General features: G+C 39.0%; 1 protein-coding gene across 1 annotated transcript in view; it reads right to left on the reverse strand.

Annotated features, from left to right (window-relative positions):
* The window catches only part of CUBN (cubilin), a 147179-nt gene that overhangs the window by 50862 nt on the left and 79808 nt on the right, over positions 1–16509 (reverse strand). The window contains exons 32-42 of the mRNA XM_009275697.1: positions 14593–14749; positions 12778–12894; positions 10420–10533; positions 9026–9154; positions 8620–8752; positions 6210–6415; positions 4743–4924; positions 2993–3182; positions 1728–1925; positions 1254–1400; positions 179–369 (exon numbers count right to left, since the gene is read on the reverse strand). Of these exons, the coding sequence (XP_009273972.1) occupies positions 179–369; positions 1254–1400; positions 1728–1925; positions 2993–3182; positions 4743–4924; positions 6210–6415; positions 8620–8752; positions 9026–9154; positions 10420–10533; positions 12778–12894; positions 14593–14749 (1764 nt within the window). The remainder of the gene's footprint in view (positions 1–178; positions 370–1253; positions 1401–1727; positions 1926–2992; positions 3183–4742; positions 4925–6209; positions 6416–8619; positions 8753–9025; positions 9155–10419; positions 10534–12777; positions 12895–14592; positions 14750–16509) is intronic.

Here is a 16509-nt window from a genome sequence, read left to right on the forward strand (position 1 = left end):
GGGAGATGGGGGGAGAGGGGGGGAGGGGACAGAGAGAGAGAGAGAAATAATCTCTGTAGTATTTCTCTTTGGTATTTCCACCCCCTGACAACCTGGGCTGCCTTACTGACATTGAAATCTGTAAGATTCAGTAGCTTTAATAGCTTTGAGGATTTGGTGACCTAGCCAATAACCTCACCTCTACATAATCTCCAAGGCTACAGGAAGTATCCTCACTCTTAACCTGGAAAGGCTGTTCAAAATGGACAGCAATGATAAATCCAGAGGTTACCACTACATGCCAGGAACAATTCAGATTAGGAGCATAGTCTTGAGGATAGTTGGGGGATGTTATGACACCCCTGCCTGTGTGCAAATAGCCTCCGCAACCTGAGAAAAAGGAGTTGAAGCAAAGAAGAAAACATTAGTGTCAACTATTCACATATTCATTTAGAAAAAAACCCAGCCTCCTAAAAGGAAGATGTGACAGGTAAAAGCAAATGTTGAGGCAAGTGCATGAAGAGTTGAGGGGCATAAAGCAATGCACACAATGAATGATCTCCCAGATACAAGCTAGTAGATCACAAGATGACACACACCAAACATCTTGACCGTGAGACTCAGTTCTCAGACTTAACAGACGAGTAAGCAGGCAGCTATGCCAAGGACCTCCCATGGCATGAGCATATTGTTACACTATCTGAGTACATTGCTTCTAGCCATGGACCAAACCACTGTCACCTACTCAAGCTGCGAGTCAGAAGAACTTCCCCTGGCTGCCCATTGTTATCCTAACACCTTCCTTGGTGCCTCAGCCCATTCAGGAATCTGTTATCACCCCTGGGTGCATGTGGGAGGAGAGCCACTGGAAATTGCTGACATTCCTGCTGGAACTTACACAGCTTTCTGCATCTGTCTCTCTCTGTTTTGTCTCTATGCTTTCAGTCATTTATTTCCCTTTCTTAGTTGGGCATTCTTTCACCCTTCAGCTGAGCTGTTACAGACTTAGGCATACACTTTTCTTACTTCTGAAAAGTGACTGGTCTGGTTGAATCATGCTTTGTTGTATTATATTGCTGGGAAAATAGCAAATTTTACCTTTGCAGAGTCAGACATTTATTAATGCATATTCATGAGATGTGAATAATTGGCCAGTGTGATTAATTAGATAGACTGTAGACAGCTGTTAAAAATGCCAGAGTCTTTTCTTTCCTTACCCCATTGTTAGCAGCAAGGCAGACATTTATCTGGGTGAGAAGAGAAACAAATCTTACTTTTGTGATAAGAGGCATTAAACCCAGCTCCAGTGACACTTGCATCTGACATGAAGTGGATGAACATCGCCTCTCCAGTTGATCTTATTGGCCCAGGACGTTCTCGTCCACACAGAGTAGCCATCACTGGAGAAAGACTAGTGTCTCCTGAGATCAAAAGAAGAAATGTTAGTGTTAAAACCAAATCAGTTCACATCTGCCTGTTGGTTGCTGTGGCTCACACTTTCAGGCAGGTGCTTTTCAAGATCTTTAACCCCTTACAGAATGAGAAATATTTTTATAGACCACCAAGTATTTGGCTAGACTTTGCTAGTTTTATTTTAACTAGCAGAATGTCTCAGCATAGAGGAAGAATACTGATTTAGAGCATGTTTCCATTGCTATCTAGATTGCTTAAGCTCAATGGACATGAGAATTCCAGGTACTGGGACCTCTATTGCATGCTGTTGAGGTAGGGCAAGATTGGCTTCTCACCGTCTCGGATAATAAGTTTGTCATAGTTGCATGAGCTGTGAGATTCTATGTCTAGGGCCAGGATATTGAACTCCACAGTGGATCCAGGAGCTCTGATAAGCCACACACAGTCAGCAAAATTTCTGTAATTCATGGGCCAGCCTGGTGAGAAGAGGAATGAAGGTGTTTCTTCAGTTGTTACAGTCCCTCCGCATGCACCTGTCACGTACAAGAAGACGAAAATGAAAGCATCCTCTTTAAACTGAACACTCCCCTCGTATAATTTGAGTCCTATAATTAAGCACAATGGGGGCACAGTGATGATGTGTGTAGTCACGGGAATGCATTTCTTCAAGCATTACTTCAGTTTGGGCTGGGAATACAAAACCTGAAAATCCTGACCTATAAGGATGTTCCTGTGCTACCTGGTGCAGCAATGATGTGACCTATTTTACCATGAGGAATACCTAGCAAAAGACCTAAGAGCATCTACCAGTTTAACACAGGTTGCACATCAGAAAGGAATGGTGCATGCATAACCAATAATATATAAACAATTTAGACCCTCTTGAAATTGAAGTACTTTTCTTTCTTCACTCCTAATGTCTCCTCTAAAAGTTTAGATCAAGATGGAGTCCTTGCTGAGATATCTAGTGGCTCAGTGCTCTCCCAGCACATAAACCCATTACATACTGCTACTATCCTGCAGAGCCCCAGGGATCCTTAGTCCCTCTGTCCCCAGAAGTCTGCCTTCAGATTTAGAAAGAAGACATTGCGCTATGTCCTAGTTAGTCTTAACTTTCTCGTGTTGAACTTGCTCAGAGAAAATCAACGGTACAAGAGGCATATTCTCTCTCCTTCCAGGAGCTATTTGTCAGAGGTACATGATCATACTGAGCATATTCTCTTTATTTATGGATATGAGATGCATTATAGTGAAAGGTTTCATATCACAATGGCCAGTGATTTAAGAAGGGTATTTCAAGAGGGATACCTTTTCATGAAAGCATATAAAATGTTTAGCTTTCATGAAATACATGTGTAAGAAAAATGACCCTCTATCAACATGCTTATTTTTAAAACACTGTAAAACAGTATATCTGACAGTCCCTAGAAATTGTTTTAAAAAGCTACTTAAAATGCTTAATTAAAATGTCAATGAAAGCTTTCTCTCCATTAATAGCCAGGGCTTTCTCTTGTGGTGAAGTTGGTTTGGAGTTTTTAAGTAAAGCTTAGTATATCACTGGCTCTATCACTTTTAACCGTGCAACCCATTGAAAACCCACCTCTAGCAATGGTGCGTGCAACAGCAGAAGCATCCACTGCATACCACTCCAGAAGAAAGCCTTTTCCAGTCACAGATGAATCTGACTGAAACTGGATTGTCATCGAACTGCCAGAGGATGCAAAAGAAGCAGGCTCTGCACCACAGTATGTTGCAATAAGACGAGAATGAATGGTGGGCCCATCATAAACCTGCAGAGAGAAGGAGAATGGTGCCGTTCCTCACACAGGTAGATTTTCATCCGCCCCATACTCAGCAAGTTTCCAAGGAGAAAATTACCCTCTTTAAATGAGTGAGGGATCTTTCAGCAAATCCCAGTTAGAGAAACCTTTCTTAAAAAAAACAGAACAAAATCTCCCTTTCCATTATATACTGTTAATTGTGAAGCTTTCGCAGAAGAAGGATCTGAATGGAAGCCATCAAATTCAGCTCATTCCCCATCACAGGGCAGCTCTTTGGGGACATGGACTGGCTTCCCAAATTAAAAAAGTCCACTAGTACAATCTTGTTCCTTGCTGAGGAAAAAAACAACACGATCTGCAGGAAAAAAAGGCATTGTTTTTCTTTTTTTCCCCCATTTTCCCCCTGAAGAACACATATATTTTAAATTCTATCAAACAAATATGCAATAATATTTTTTTCATTTTATGAATTTATAAGCCAAAATCTTGGCTGGTTAAAAGATGCTTCTTTTTATCACCTTTCAAACCTATTTGTGTTCTTGTCCTCTTCCCCCCAGTAAAAAATGTCCAGTAGAGAAAGCTAGGAAATATTAAACAAACATTATCATTACATTGAAGATCTGATCCTCAAGTCAAGTTAAAGGTAGGCTGATTCACACCCACTGAATATCTAGCTGATTTAAGAAACTCATTTTGCTTTCAGAGGGACAGACAAAGACAAGCAGGCTGAGTTAGAAGAAAGAAGATGCCTTTAAAATCTGACATGAGATGAAGGAAAAAGTTATATTTCCTTTTTGAACTAATATTAAATTTGGATATCAGTGAATTAATAATGAATTGAATATACTGAATATATTGAACTAATGTTAACTTTCTTTTTCCCAAAGATGAAAGAAAAGTACAATTATTGAATCAGCTGGTTAAAAAAAAAAAAAAAAATACAAAACAGACAAGAAGAGATTTACCTTATTTAACTAAGTCGTTATGTTTAGCTAAGTTCAGAAAGAAGTTGTTGCCTCTATTCCTCCATTTTGCTTAGCACCATGCATGCTGTATTTTTTAGCCTGGTAAAAAGGCTAGACTGTATTACAGGAGGGTACAGAAAAAAAATCAAACAGGAAGAAAGAGGTGCCTTCCTACTGCCAACAGCAAATTATTGATCCAGAGAGCAAAGAAGGTGCAAGTAAAGGATTGTTCCTTGTAGGATTTTAAAATAACCTTATTTTTAGAGGCACTGAGATGTTACTGTCACTGTTGTCCTCAACTGAACCAGCACAGAGCAAAGTTCAATCTGGTATCTGACCTGAAATTCTTGGATTTGAAAATTCAGGATTGTACCATTGTAGACTTATTTTTAATAAGTTTCAAACTCACAGCCTGGAAATATCTGTTAGGGAGCCAAAGAGTATGTAACCCTTCCTATAGCTAATAAGTGTTGAAAAGATGACATAGCAAAACAATAAGCCACACTAGATTCTCAAAAATTCTTCCCATTCCTCCTGTATGTTTCTCTATTCATCATTTTATCAAAGTTAATTGAAATAAAATAACTTCTCGCAACGAAATCACCTTTAGCTTGTCATAATGGCATCTGTGATGATTTTCGATATCCATCTGCAGGATACGGCCATGGATGACTTGTGAAGCATTAACACTAATCCGCCATTGGTAATTGGAATTGTGAGGGTAACTTCTGGGCCACTGTGGTGAAGCTATTTGTCCTCTGTTTCCCACAATGTCATTTCCATACACTGAAAAACAAGAAACAGACAACTAATGCCTCTAATTCACTTAGATTAAAAGAAGCATTGGGGCCCAGACTGGAATATAGCTTTCATTTCAGCCCATCTGACTTAATTTACTTAGGACTAGACAGTGCTGTGAGGCATAGGCTTGTGTTTCAGACAGTCCTAGGATGTACATCTAATTATTTTCTTGTTGTGAGGGTTGCAGTGTGCCCTTATCTGAAGGAAATTACCCATTACAGCCATGTGGCTCTACATGTAGGAGAGGTGGGAAGATGGCACATCTAAATTCCCCCCGACTGCCTACTTCATGTTCATTTCTTCCCAAGAAGCATTAAATAATAAAATTATTTTTTTTAAATGCTTTTGTGTATTCTGGTGAAAAACGGTTCTGATTTGATTGAGCTCTGACCTATTGATAATCCCTTTTGAAAATGAGTAGTAAAAGTCTCAAAGTAAGGAAAATTATTAGAAGTTTAGCTTGCATAATCAGAATGGCTGTGGATGTTTAGCTTCAGCAGTCTGTTCATGCAGCAAGTCGGACTGATGTTTGCAATGGTCCCTTGCAATTTTGGATCTATAAACTGGCATAATTTCCTTTTCTTCTAATTCTGCTTCCTGGTTGATGGCATCTAGATCCAAACCTAGGAAGATGGACACTGTCATACTCAAAAAGCAAAATGGAAAGCTGGGAAAGAAATGCTTTTTTCTTAATTTGTCAATTGCCTAATAAATGGCAACATAAACATTAAATACCATTGCTCGCTCTCAGGTAGCAAAGACATATGGTCAGATATTTTTAACTCTAACAGGCTACTGGTAAACTTGGGTTGCCATAAAAGTTTTTAGTATATATCTCTTATTTGTATCTTCACAGCCCAACACTGCTGAAGGAAGAATCTGAAAACCAGGTGATAAACTGTTAGAAAACAGTCAATAAAATAGAGTACATTTTATTTTCTGTAATCCATGAAGTTTTTTGCTTCTGGAAGGATAGTATGATCAATTTGAAAAAAAAATTGTCTGTTATGATAATTTAAAAAGATAGAATTTAATGTCTAATTCTTCTGATTAAGTTACATACACACGAGTTCTGTTCTGACATGTTTTAGAGCATCCCTTTATATTCAGCAGATATTTTACAAAATATTTTTTAAGTCAATTCACAGCCTTGCTGTGAATCAACAAGCATTTTCTAATAGACTTTACAGGGCCAAACGTTCACTTCTTTGAATCATTTTGGAAGTATTATGAAAGAACAACAGTTTTCAATTAAATATCATTTACTTACAGTGAGAGAATGTGGCCCTGAAGCCAACACCAGTGCCTGAGTTGTCTGAGACAAATTTGACCCACAGGACATGTCCAACAGTAGACATATAATTTGAAGGCAAGGAGTTCCCGCAGAATCGTCCTGCCAGTGTGCCTGTATCGTTCCCTTCACGAATCTCCAGGTAATCTTTGGTGCAGCCGCTACTATCTTCCACCTGAAACGCTCTGTTTCAATAGCAGTAGAAGAGCATTAGCAGGCGTATGACTGATACATACTTTGGAGTTTGCCCTGCCAGGCCACAAATCCCCCTGTAGCTGGTATCCTACTGTAACAGTTAAGAAGAGGGGAGCAACAAAACCCTCCAGAACCCAGAAGTCATTGCTCATTACCTGGCAGTGCTACTGATACAGGGCTCTCTCCTTTCTGGCCCCTTATTTTATGACAGAGCTTCAGTTTGCAAAGTTATAATTTTTAAAGAGTTCTCAAACCCTTGTAATATTTGTTGGTTCTCCAACAACAACCATGAAACACAGAAAGCCCCTGATATATAAAACAGATTTTTAATATAAGCCCAGGTCAGACTATTTACTGGGTGCACATCTGTTGGGTGCAGAGAATACTTTTAGCCTTACAAATCAGTTTGCAGCCCTGTCATATGTGTATTATTTCAGTACAATCTCTGGTGAGATAACAATTTCCAGAAGCTTAGATTCATTTGTAGTTAACACCTCAGAGCTCAGAAATCCCTTAGCAGTTTCTCCAGAATTAGAAAATATTACTGCTTCTCTGGCCTCTCTGAGTTTCACATAGCTGGGTGCGCAAAATAATAATAAGGATTGCTAAGAACTCTTCTAAACTGATTTTTACCTTAGAAAAGGAATGGGATTTGGTAATCAAATTATAAATTCTAAATTATTGCACCAAGCTGAATGCTACATATATTCTAAAAATCATTATGTTATTCTAAGTGACATGCTTTGATTCAATCCAATATACTTTTCAGAAGCAGGCTATGAATATATAGTAAAGATTCCAGAGAGTGCCTTTTATAACCAATGCCCCAAATATTTATGCTTTCTCATTTTCTGGTAACAACTCCTCCCTTTCAGTCCTGAATATAGCCATATGTGTTCAGTGTACACATGCTGTGAAATGGTTCCAACCACTCATCTGGATATACTTCAGACTAATTTAAAGCTAACTCTCAAATTGCAAGACAGGCATTTCTGTTCAGACTGAGCTGAAGAAAATGAATGCCTCATGCCAACAAAACTTTATAAACCCCTAATATTAAATTAAATAAAATAAATACTGCTTTCTAACCCAATTACTCCATGCTTTCCAATATTTTCAGCTTGCCTTTCAGCTATGTGTAACTGAAGAAAAGGAGTTTACATCTACTCAGTGTCACTTTATATAACTGAATGTATGTTCCACTGATAGTTTCTGCTTCACACTAGATTTCTGTTTTGGTTCTGAAAAGTTGTTATTCATTATTTTGTAGCAAATATTTTGGAAAATGTTTTCAGGCTGTAGTACTTTTTCTCTGCTTTAGTGAGTAAAGGAGGAATAGAATGTCCTTTTTATTGAGTTAGTGAATCAGTACGTGCCTAACAAATTGCACCTTATGCAGTCAGCATGTTAACTGGGCAAATTTTCCTTTTGTCCTGATTAACTGTAAATGCAGGTTGCAGAATTACTTTTCCTGCTGATTCTTGATAAGCTTTGCAAAGGGTCAGTGCTCTCTTTCTTGGCAGCAGCCACTGTTTGATGCCAGGAAACAGAGAGGCTCAGAAATCCACATCACGGGTAAAGAACAACCTAACGACCCTAGTAAAGGACTTCACGTTGTTCTGTGGATCACGCATGACTTTCCTGTCAGAAGTCTTCAAAGAAAAGTTACTTAGCTGAAGTGAAAACAAAATTCCTTCAGATACTCTCCTGGCCCATTTTACCTCCACTGCTCTAATTGTTGGAGAAATTTTGAAGAGTTTAATATCAATTTTAACCCTACAATCTGTGGAGTATCTGGGCCCTTTATATTACTCAGCTATATAATAAATACTACAATGAATCTGGTAGTAAGGAAATAGTAGGAATTCCCTTTGTAAGGAAAAGGCAGAGCAATGCTAAATTTCCTCTTCTTGTTTATAAGTGAGTGAGAACTGGCTTCTTCAGCATCCCATGTTGCTCAAACAATAAACCACCTATTTATATAATGCTGTATATGCCTTAATATAAACAATGACTAAGACAGGAGAACGCTGATTGCAAGCTGCCACTAACCACTGCTGTGTTCTCTTTCCAAGTCACTCTAAAAACATGTTTCAGCTTTATCATCTGGTAATTACATTTCCTAATAAACACAGGGCATCCTTCTTTCAGGTCTGTTAAAGGGCTGAATAATAACCCCTGGCAATGCATTTACGTGAAGGACAGCTGGAGCCGGTTGCCAGGGGAGCTGAGAATTGTCCAGACACATTCAGTGTTGAGTGGATATGGCTCAGGATAGCCAGGGCTGTTGAAAGCTCCTCTGTCCATGTGGAAAGTACCCCCGCAGGCTGCAACAAGAAGGAGACAGCAGAGGCTTGAGAAGGATGACATAAAAAAAAATACCTTGACAGAGCCAGAGCATTTGCTAATCAAGAAAGCATTTCTCCTTGTCTCCTTGTTCTTTAGCTTGTTGATATATTCGCTGAGACCTTGGCCAAAAAGAGGAAGGGCAATAGGGGATTTTAAAAAAGGGAATGTCAGAGAGACAAAGAGATACAGGATCTGTTCTTTTTCCTAAAAGTCAGAGGCATAAGACAGCAACACCTGTCATATGGACTTACATGATGATGATGCAGCATAGGTGGCATGGAAGCCCCTGGCAGTAATGTTGTTGTTGGAGATGAAGTTCACCACCAAGGCATTACCAAAAGAAGTGATAGGATGTGGTATAGTAGTGCCACAGTAACGGCCTGAAAGAGAACAAGCCAGAGAGAAAAAAAGGAGTGTTCAGCATGTAATTACTATTGCTAATTTAACATTTGGGGTTAATGCCTAACAGCAACCAGGAGTAACATTTGTTGCTTACAATTGCAGTTGTCAATTCAATCTACATAAAAATGAAATGTTCCATTTCATTAGCACAGAACTCAAGTCTGGTGGCAATTTTTTTTAACAGAGGAAGGACGTTCTGCACTCCAGACACCCTAGTCACTGGCTGTTCTGTCATTGAGCTTCTTTGTGTTCACTCTATACAGAAATTACAGCCTAATTGAAAAAAAAAATCCCATCAAATATATCTGACAGTAGTTTGCATTTCACTCAATTGGTTTCTGATGACAAAAACAAGTGACAAATAACAGACCGGTTCTTCTGTAATGGATTGTAACATAGGGATTAGGAATATGAATCATGATCTAGCAGAAAGGCATCTGACAGCAAAAAGAAAGATAGCAGCTAGTATCCTGGTCCTCTTGTCAACTGAAAGCCAAGGGTAGGAGACCAAAAATGAATTCTGCTCTTAGTTACAGACCATTTAAATTGAGTGCAGCCCCACTCCTGACAAAGGAGCATATACAAAAGTAGAGTAAGGGAGAGCATAGTCAGGCATAGATATTCCGTATTTCCCAGAAAGGAATTTGAGGCAACCCTGGAGATGTGAGTGGAGTCAGGACCACCCTGTGGCCAGGGCTCTCTCATAGCTTCCTGGCAGTATAAGCACTGAATTTTGCTGCTCAAGGCTGCTCCTGCCACTTGAAGGGGATGGCCCTGGACAGAGAGGGACAGGGAGAAAGCTGTAGCAAATTCAGGAACAAGCAGAAAATCAGGCTTTCCAGGGCTTGAGGAAAATCCATTTTCTGCTCCCAGAAATCTGCAGCTTTCTTCACCTATGTTTAGTGTGGATTGTGCTTATGAGTGTGTGTTATGTTATGTTTTTGTACAGTTAACTGGGAATTCAGTTTAAACTTAATTGCTTGGTTCCGAATATTGTTCAGCTGAGGAAGGAAAAGGCAGCTGAGTCAACTCCAAACTGCAGGTTAGTAGGGATACAGTCAGAGCCTAGGAGGACTGTGGCATTCACACTGAAGACTTTTCCTCTATTCCCGGTCTCCTCTGGCCAAGGAGCTTCCTTTATCAGAGAAGATCCATGAAGCAGGAGGACGCTCACAGAAAACCTTCTCCTGCTTAGCTTGGGTGTAGTTCTATATATAAAATAAACAAGAGAAAGGTACAATACCTTGAAGAGGAGCCTCGTAGTTATTCCCATCCAAAATCTCCACAAAATCTGTTGTACAGTTTTGTCTATTGTTTTCAATATCAAAGTCAGTGAACGAGAGTGTGACGTGGTTGACTGGCAACAGCAAAGAGTAAAAACTTAAAAAGAAGTTTGGCATTTCACAGAGAAATAATTACATGTAAACAAATGTACCATCTTTTCTTTTCTCCTCTGAAGTCAGTCAGTCCCCATAAAACATAACATCTGAAGTAGTTTATTCCCTGATATGAGGAGTGAATATGATGGAAGTGCATTAATACTTACTGCAAAGATCCTGATAAATCTCTTCATATTTCAGTACTTTCTAGTACAATCAGCATTAGAAGCATAGGATTTAACACATACACATGAATTTAAATTCCTAGTATCCGAACAGCTTCATTATATACTGAAAATGTCAGCAAATACAACATGGAAAATCTACAGACATTGAGAAACAAAACTTATCTCTGCACATCCGTGACCTTCTGTCCCTTTGCGATCGATACCATCGATCAGGACAAAATGTGAATTGATGCTGCCCTGCTCCAGCTTAGAAAGAGCTGGTTCTTTCATCGTTTTGTAACGTTCCACATACATCAGTTGGACTGGTTAAAGGATCATTAACTACCCTCAGCTATATTTGTACAGGATTGGATTTTCCACACCCTTGGACTGCAGACTACGTCCTGAAAAAGAGGATTTCCAACTCAGGGTGTCTTTGACTCTCATATTGCTCTTGCTTGTCTGATCTGAACAAAGGTGAAGTCACAACTGGAAGAAGAGAGGCTGTCCTCAATGCCAGTCTGTGACAGTAGTTACTCCTGGCCTTAGAGCTCCTATGCAGTTCGAGTGGGTCAGAAAGAGTCTCACGATTTAGATGATAACTAAGTTTTCTCCCACATTGACCAAGCCTGAATTTGACACAAATATTTTGCTTCTCACTGGGCTACAATTAATTAGCTAGAATAAGCTGAAATGACAGACATGGACCCAGGCGCTGCATTCAGCAGGGTGCCACTGACTGGCATTCAGCTGCATAGTCTGCGTGTTTGGCACTTTTTTGTGTCCTGCCCGGTCAATCAATTACCGCTATCAATGCAGGTCCTCAGGACACAAAGCAAAAAGGAAAAACACAGTGGGTGGCAAGAGCAGGAGATTTGTTGGCCTTCTCAGTAAAAGCAGAGCAGGAACTGTGCTGTGGTTTGCCATTGGCTAAATCTATTGTGTATGGCTATGCCCTATAATGCTGGTGTGACTGGCATAATGAAGCCCTGTTAACGTGTTGCATGTGGTGGTCCTGGCGGTAAGTGGAGGAAGTCATTACGTACACAGGCTACTTCTTATACAGCATTTTTCTGGTCTCTCATACTGATGTAATTCAGGAGACAACAGTTACGTATGAGTTTTCAACCTGGATCCAGGAAAAGATTGTCTTTAAAAATAAATGCTATGTAGGTGAGGAACAGCTTTGATGATGTCCTTTTCATGTATTTGTATAAGAACCTATGTTAAAAAAAAGTATTGCTTATCTCCTGATTTTTGTTTTGGTGTTTTCTTTGGCAAATTGATTTTATAACTTAGCAAAATAAACTTATAAATGTGGTTGGAACATTCTATGATTTTAACAACAATGGCTAAATATCAGATGAACAACTGAAGTTCAGTAGTTGCTATTAAAAATAAACATTTATTTTAAATGATGTTACCAGGATACTATTACCCAATTGTAAATATTTTTTAGGAATCTTATACAATGTAAAGGTAATACTGGGTATTAAAGGTAATACCGGTGTCTGATGGAAAATATTTAGTGTTTTATGATCAATCATAAATCTATCTAAAATGAGACAGGAACATCTAAGAGGGTATCTATGCACATAGAAATTGAAATTCCTCTGTATCTTTTCTCATTATTTAATTAAAATTTCTTTTTTTTATGTTAACAGCATAGATTTGATCTAACACAACTCTAGCTTGAAAAATCCAGACCAAAATAAGGTCGGCTAAATACAAGTGCTTTAATTATATATAAGCCCTTAGATTTTCTCACGGACGAATCCAACTTCACATAGTATTCAACACCTCATTTAGAATTGCAACACTTGGGTCACAGTAAATCAGCTAAGATGACAAAAAGTTGTAAACCGTTTTCCTCACTATGCACTAAATCTTTTACAGTGAAATCTGACTTAGGACAGATTAGGAGAGACACAGTCTCCAACTACCAGGATACAGAACTTCCTAGAGAAATAAGGGAGGAATTTTGTATTGTTATTACAGAAAAGAAGATGAGGATGTTAGTCATCCCCGCTAACTATAAAAGATGTTTTTACTTACATGGTTCCTGAGCCTGAATAATCCAGCTGCAGTTCTGATTGTTTGGGTATTTGGCAGGATACAGAGGAGAGGAAATTGCTGCCCCAACTGAATCTGACTGTATGAAACTTCCGCATGCTTTAGAATGAAACACATACACACACACATAGACACATAGATATTTACATATACAAAACACATATCTTAGATTCTGTAGTGAAAATGAATGCATAAAATGTAACATGCTACATCAATGTGAAATGAGGATAAAATTCATGACAGTAATTTATCAGAAAAGGAGACTTAAGGACTAGCTCCAAGCACCGGGTGTACTTTCTTGACCTGGATCCACAGGCCATGCTACACCAGGCTGACCATCTGAGAGAAGCCAGAGTGACTTGGGAACAGACCTCATCTTTATCAGCTCCTCATAGCCCAGAAGAGCAATTTTTGGGGCAAAATAACTTGGTTTCAGGGTAGTGCAATCATACACCCATTTCTCTGATCATTTGCCTGTGTTGGCAACTAGGAAGGAAAAAATCGTAAGAAACTCTCCAGAACCTTCCAATGCCCAAGGATGGCATCACGTTGCATTGGCATCATCCTCTTGTGAGCTGTGTCAACAAAACTGCAATTGTGTGAAATGTTGCACATGTGCAAGAGCTTGGCTGACTGCATAACTTTGGCTAACAGTGCTGGCTAACCATGCCTCATTTCTAAGCATACTGACTCATCATAAAACCCCCAGATCTGAGTTTAACACACAGCTGCTTTAAACAGCAGGGTGGAGAGTTAGGTACCGAAGACTGAGATTCACTTATCGTGCTGTGCTGCCTAAAACAACCAGCAGGAGATGGAACTTACAGGGTCTTCTCAGGAAGAGTGGAGCTGGGTTGCCTACATCCTAGGTAGGGAGCACTTGCTCACCAGGCATGTTTTGTGCAGGGCCTAATCCAGTAAATGTGCTCTGAGAATGTCTAACAGATTAGGCTCTCATAGCTGTTAGTCAGAAATGCCTAAATAGGTATCTAACTAGTACCTCAATAACTGGGGTTCCTGAGATTTTTGCTGATGCAAATTCCTCCTTTTCTTTATAATTTTTCACAATATTTTCAAAGAAAAAAATATTTCTGGGAAAAGTACTAATTTATAGTGAAAAGAATCCTAAGAAGAAAATGAGAGAAAGGGATTTTCTTTGCAAAAACTAAATGGCTATATCTTGGGGAAAAATGTTTCCAAAGTTATTGTGAAAAAAACGAAAGAAAATCACCAATCATCAAATAGTATGTAATTTCATGAAAAATTCTGCCCAGTTGGTGTCCTTTTTCATTAAAAAGGAAACCATGTAAAATACCAACTAGTCCTCCACAAATTGGATAGTTGATGTTTGGCAGGGTTTGCAGGCCTGAATCCATGGACTTCATCAACAGCACCACACAGAATTCTTTTATAGCTTTTCAGATTCATGCGCATGGGTAGACATATAAAATGATATTTTGTCACTATGCCTGTGGAAACTGCCAGTTGCACATTTTTCTCAGGACAGTTATGGGTAGCTAACCCTCTAGGGAGGAGGAATAAGAGGCAGCTGATGTGTGCTAGATGCTTTGCTATATAAAGTACATTTTTCCCCCAATCAAAGAATTTAAGATGATCCTTAGATTTTAAATTTTTTAATCTATGATTTGGAAAAATTCAATCCTGTTAAAGATACACATTGGTATGCTGCATATATAGAAACAACACTTCCCGTTATCAGCTGTGCTAAAAGATTGTGTCTAATACAAACAAACTGGTGATTAGATAAATATGCATTAATGTAAATGATGCAATTACCTTCAGTAAAGCGAGCACTGAAGCCCCTGTGCTGGCTGGTTGTATCAGAGCGCAGTCGGATGTACATCAGATTCTTGGAGGATGTGATAGGAGGAGGATGCTGTGTTCCACAGAGTTTTCTAAGAAGTGGTGCTTCATTGCTAGGACCATCAAATACCTGTTATGAAAAGATCAAATGAAGTATTTGGTTTCAATAGGAGTATTGAGAAGACTTTTATTTCATTCCGTCTCTTATGCTTCATACATTTTGATCCTGATACAGCCCTGGTATGGGCAGTGCAAACAAACTATGCATTGCCTATCTTAATTCTGTGGCCATTTCCAAAAAATGCATGTATTTCAGGCTGAAGCTACTATAGCCTTTATAACAAAAATGCATCAAGTAACCATCTTCCTCTGTGTGTATCTGGTATGGAAGCAACTCTCCTTTAACAATCCAGATATCCCCATACATTTATTGTTTTCTGTTAATGGCTAACATGAGTTCCTGTGTAGCTTTTATTCAGTTAAACCCTACATCTTGCCTCAGTAAAGACTTCTAAATTGGCCCTCACATGCAACTAGTGCACTAGTGGGAGCTATGACTGTGTACAAAAAGAGAAGACACTAGGATTATGGTTTTTAGACACATGTACCCAGCATCAAGGATCAGAGTCCATATATCTGTGCTTTATAATAGCTTTAGGGTGCTGAATTACACACGTATACATGAAGTGTTATTGAAGCAGAAGGTAAAGAAAAGTAAAAAAAGGGAGGAAGAAAGTAAAGATGGGTTTACAAAACTTCACTTGTAATTTTACCACAAATGCCTTCCCTCTCTTTTTTCCCCTTACAGCTGATAATTTTGTTTCCTTCCTCTCTGTTTCACAGTCGGGAAGAGAAGGATAGTGAAGTTAAAACCAGTGAGTTTCTAGCTTAAGTGACATCAAAATTATAACAAGAGAAACCACAGAGAGGGGAAAATGGCCACAGTCTCAGAGTCTCCCACTAATCTTTCCTAGCACTCCAGCAGACATGATTTGTTGCTGCTGTGTTTGGAGCCATAGCCCTTGTGCCTGGTTTCAGAAGTGATGAGCACTGGAGCCATCAGCACAGTTGCATAACCCAGAGAGGAAAAGCCTTTGGGCTACTGGGCAGCAACAAGAGTTGAATTCGGTTCCTGTTTCAGCATTAACATCCGGCATTACCATAAGCACGCCATTTAATATAGTCTGCGACTCAGCTGCCTATAGCAAAATGGAGAAAAATATGGATAAAAATATGGATAGGAGGACTGGAAGATATTCAGGTGCTAGGATGTTAAAAGCTATATAAAAGGCCGCTTTGAGCAAAACAATGCCACTGGATTAGAAGAAATGTACTTCTTATTGAGATTGTCTTCTTTTACTTCAAAATGCCTTAAATTCCAGCAAGCCTGTGCAATGGAGCACCGATGAATTAAAAATTTCTAACTAGACTGTATAACACAATGCAATGTTTCTGCCTCCAGTATTCAAAGGCCTTAGTGAAAAAAAAATATAAAAACAGTAGCTGAGAGAAAGGTGACCTGTCTCAAATAAACCTCGGAGCTGAGAAACAAAGGACAAAACTCCTGCTTAATCCACTGACATACCATACATAGCCAATGCTGTATTCATGAATTAAACATTTGCCTTTGGGCCTATAACACTAGCTAGCTGTGTGGGACCTTGTGACAGAGTATTAAGTGTACTGCAATATCTGTAAAAATGAGTACCTGGTAAAGAGACCCAAAATATCCATCCATTCAACCTTTCCTTCTCTCTTGGCATCCTGCCATAATCAGCCCTTTAATACATAGTGTGCAATGTTCATTCTTCCTCTGCACATATATTATGTATATAAATCAGACTGCCTGGAGTTAAAAACCATAAACCATGGAATGTGAAAAAGTAATGA

The sequence above is a fragment of the Aptenodytes forsteri genome, unplaced genomic scaffold, assembly GCF_000699145.1.
Source record: "Aptenodytes forsteri isolate BGI_AS27 unplaced genomic scaffold, ASM69914v1 Scaffold172, whole genome shotgun sequence".
Classification (NCBI taxonomy): Eukaryota; Metazoa; Chordata; class Aves; order Sphenisciformes; family Spheniscidae; genus Aptenodytes; species Aptenodytes forsteri.